The 4,493-nt window shown below is 39.3% G+C and overlaps 1 protein-coding gene across 1 annotated transcript; it reads left to right on the top strand.

The window, feature by feature from the left end:
* The first annotated feature begins 481 nt into the window (after positions 1-481).
* LOC123331921 (ARL14 effector protein-like) lies at positions 482-1,455 on the top strand. The gene has a single exon (XM_044937126.2). It carries the CDS (start codon positions 762-764, stop codon positions 1,215-1,217), a length of 456 nt encoding a protein of 151 aa, XP_044793061.2. The 5' UTR covers positions 482-761; the 3' UTR covers positions 1,218-1,455.
* Positions 1,456-4,493: the final 3,038 nt, after the last annotated feature.

The raw sequence follows: 4,493 nt of genomic DNA, 5'->3' as shown, positions 1-4,493 counted from the left end.
ACCTAATGTGCTGACGCTTTAAAGAGAAAAGGCAATTGCTAAAAATGCCCATCCAATTTCCATGACTTACTACACATTAGAAACAAGGACTACGTTTATTGATCTGAAGTAGTTCAAACAGTATTTTCTTTGTTCAAACCTATTTAGCTGGAGGAAAAGTCAAGAGTTTGCCTTGTGTGGGGACGGTGGGGGGGGGGACTGTGGAGAGAAAGAGATTCTTTACATAAAAACCTGTTGTTTTTCTATCCTAGGGCCACTCACCTAAGAAGTAAACTGGGTTTCTATTAAAGCAAAGCAATTTTTGCCCCCTGATCACTATTGGTTTAGCTCTAGGCCCTTGAGACTCAAAGCAGGTTTGGAATTAGCAATATCAGTAGAATCTGGGCATACATTAGAAAGGTAGACTCTCTGGCCCCACCCCAGTCCTAACTGAATCATAATCTAGTTAATCATAATCATAATCATGAAACGATTCATATGCACATTAATGCTTGAGAAGTACTAGTCTAGACAAACATGGTTAAACATTTTATAGAAAAAAGAGATGGTTAAATAAAGGAGGAAATACTATCTGATAAAAGCACTTTGGTCCAAAGATTTGTTGGTGTTGATAAACTTGCTCCTATCCACTTAAGCCAGGTTTGAAGTAAAAACTTAATAGGCCCATTCTGAAATGACTTTTACCAGCTCCAGTGTCCTCATGGTTGACTGAGCTCCCACAAATGGTTGCTGACTTTGTTTGTGTCCCCAGGTGAGCAGAAATGAGTGAACAAGCAGAAAAGAGCAGTTCCGTGCGAGAGAGACCTAAACGTCAAAGTTCTCCTGAGAAACCAAGTGAGATGGAACTGAAGAAAATGAAACGGGTGGATCGGCAGTTAAAACGGTTGTCATTTCAAAATCCTGGGCCTCAGGTAGCCAACTTTAATCCTGAAATAAGGCAGCAGATCAAGAAAGGGCAAATGGCAAAGAAGAATGAGTTTGTTTCTGTAAAACGCGAAGTCAACAAGTATGACAAAAAGGGCAGGCTCACCTTCAATGAGGCTGACCTGTGTGACTGCCTTGATGAAGACTGCCTGGGTTGCTTCTACCCGTGCCCCAAGTGTAACTCCACCAAGTGCGGGCCCACTTGCCGCTGCAACCGCCGCTGGGCCTACGACACCATAGTCAATGAGAATGGGGAGGTCATCAGCAAGATGCCATTCGACCTCTCCGACTAGGTGCAGCCCTCCAGGCTGATCAATTTTCTCTGCTTTGCAGTTAAACCAGCCTCTTTCTCCTGGGTGAATTTTAGGACTGGGGGAAAAAAGTTTTAAAAATATAGTTTAGACTAGTGTTCTCTGAAGCCGTAGAACCCTGTGTAATACACTGTCCTTTAACCTTCCTGCTGTGATGACTCAGATTCCTCCTCTGGTAACCAGCAACTCCATTGCTACTCTGCTCTCAGATTAAGAATCCCTTTCCTCCTTGCTGGTACCTTAGGAGATGGAGTTTAGGATTTTTAGAATTCTGTAGCTGAGAGCTTGTCTTGACATAGAACATATGTTTATAATAGCTAGTTATCGTTAGGATCCTACACATTATCAATTCTAAATCAGAACTGCTATTTGGATTGACTTGGCACTGCATACTCATAGTCTCATTTTTTAGTGTTACTGTTTTAACAATATTAAAATGAAATATGGTTGTTTTTTTTTTTTAAAAACCTTTAATAGGCCCCATGGCCCTGTGGCCCAACATATGAGCACAAAAGCAGAGATTCAATTTAAGTCATATCCAAAATGCCAACTGGAAGCAGACTTCAAAGGACAAATTTTAATCTAATTGTTACATAGAAATGATTTAAAAGCATTTTTTTTTTTTTTTGGTGGCTAAGGTGACCAGCCACACAGAACTGGCCAAGGTGGTACAAAATTCCTAAGGCCTAAGTTGCATTTGGTCTTGGAGGTACCCGATTTAAGGAAATTCAGCTAGAGTTTCTGCTGACCTCAGTGAAGATACCATCTCAGAAGACTGATGTGAAACATCTGGGACAGGTTTGGCAGCTATTGTGCAAAACTGTTTTTAGGGAAAATCTCTATGAAAATGTTCACACCCACAGCGTCATCGGGAACGTTTCTCTTCAGTCATCTTTGATACCGAGTTTTATTCAAATGATCTGTAAGGAGAAAATGGCTTTTTCCACTTTTCCATGTTTACTTCTCATGAACATTTAATTGCTTCTTGTGAAGCTTTGGATTCGGCACAAAGAGACTTTCCACTGAACACAGTTGTGCAGGCACTGGCTGAGGCTGTAGACGTAATGGGCTAAAAATAGACCAAAGGCCCCTATCTCCATCCCACCAAATGGCTATGTATGTTTACTCACTAGAAAATATTCACCTGAGACCACTTTTGCCTCTGACTAACTCACCCAATATCTCTGTGTGGCAAATTCATGAATAAAAAGCATTTAATTTTCCTTACTTTGATTTTTGTGTGTGTCAGAAGTGTGTGTGTTTTGGACCCAAGAGAAAAGAAAAAACTTTTCCACCCTTCCCTGAACCAAATCCATGTTTTGTTGTTTGGCAAACACCAATCACTTTCCATCAGAAATTCCTGATAATAGTGATATTAGGTTGGCGCAAAAGTTTTGCCTCATCCGCCCTATTCACCTGACCTCTTGGCAACTGCCCACCACTTCTTCAAGCATCTTGACAACGTTTTGTGGGGAAAGGCTTCCACAACCAGCAGGAGGCAGAAAATGCTTTCCAAGAATTTAATCAAATCCTGAAGCACAGATTTTTTTAAAATTATTCATTGATTTTTAAAATTTATTTTTTAATTGAAGAATAATTGCTTTACAGAATTTGTTGTTTTCTTTCAAACCTCAACGTGAATCAGCCGTAAGTATACATATGTCTCCTCCCTCTTGACCCTCCCTCTCATCTCCTTCCCAGTCCCACCCCTCTAGGTTGGTACAGAGACCCTGTTTGAGATCCCTGAGATACTCAGCAAACTCTCTTTGGCTATCTGTTTTACATATGGTAATGTAAGTTTCCATGTTACTCTCGCCATACATCTCACCCTCTCCTGCCTTCTCCCCGTGTCCATGAGTCTGTTTCTCCATTGCTGCCCTGCAAAGAAATTCTGTGGTACCATCTTTCTAGATTCCGTATATATGTGTTAATATATGATCTTTATCTTTCTCTTTCTGACTTACTTCACTCTGTATAATAGGCTCTAGGTTCATCCACCTCATTGGAACTGACTCAGATGTGTTCCTTTCTATGGCTGAGTAATATTCCATTGTGTATATGTACCACAACTTCTTTATCCATTCATCTGTTGATGGACATCTAGGTTGCTGCCATGTCCTAGCTATTGTAAATAGTGCTGCAGTGAACATTGAGGTACATGTGTCTTTTTCAATTTTGGTTTCCTCAGGGTATATGCCTAGCAGTGGGATTACTGGGTTATATGGTGGTTTTATTGCTAGTTTTTTAAGGAATCTCCATACCGGCTTCCATAGTGACTGTATCAACTTACATTCCCACCAACAGTGCAAGTGTTTATCCACACCCTCTCCTGTGTGTAGACATTTTGATGAGGGCCATTCTGACTGGTGTGAGGTGATACTTCATTGTAGTTTGGATTTGCATTTCTCTCATAATGAGCAATATTGAGCATCTATTCATGTCTTTCTTAGCCATCTGTGTGTCTCCTTTGGAGAAATGTCTGTTTAGATCCTTTTCCCACTTTTTAATTGGGTTGTTTTTCTGGTATTGAGTTGTATGAGCTGCTTGTATATTTTGGAAATTAATCCTTTGTCAGTTGTTTTATTTGCTATTATTTTCTCCTGTTCTGAGGGTTGTCTTTTCACCTTTCTTATAGTTTCATTTGCTGTGCAAAAGCTTTTAAGTTTAATCAGATCCCACTTGTTTACATTTGTTTTTATTTCCATTACTCTAGGAGGTGGGTCATAGAGGATCTTGCTTTGATTTATGATATCGACTGTTCTGCCTGTGTTTTCCTCTAAGAGTTTTATAGTTCCTGGTCTTACATTTACATCTTTAATACATTTTGAGTTTCTCTTTGTGTGTGGTGTTAAGAAGTTTTCTAATTTCATTCTTTTACATGTAGCTGTCCAGTTTTCCTATCACCTCTTATTGAAGAGGTTGGCTTTGCCCCATTGTATATTCTTACCTCCTGTCTTGTTCCATTGGTCTATATTTCTGTTTTTGTGAAGCACAGATTTTTATGCTACAGGAATAAACAAACTTATTTCTCGTTGGCAAAAATCCGTTGATTGTAATGGTTCCTATTTTGATTCATAAAGATGTGTTTGAGTCTAGTTATAATGATTTAAAATTTGTGGCTTGAAACCACAATTACGTTTGCAGCAACCTCATACTTTGCTTGTTTTTACAGGTCATCTTAGACCAAGAGTTTAAATAAAATGGGCTATCAGAATTAGTAGTTTTTCTTTTTAATGTTCAAACTGGTCTATCTAGCTT

This window comes from Bubalus bubalis, chromosome X (assembly GCF_019923935.1).
Source record: "Bubalus bubalis isolate 160015118507 breed Murrah chromosome X, NDDB_SH_1, whole genome shotgun sequence".
NCBI classification, from domain to species: Eukaryota; Metazoa; Chordata; class Mammalia; order Artiodactyla; family Bovidae; genus Bubalus; species Bubalus bubalis.
Note: the sequence above shows the minus strand (reverse complement) of the source record. Positions and strands in the feature narration are given on the sequence as shown.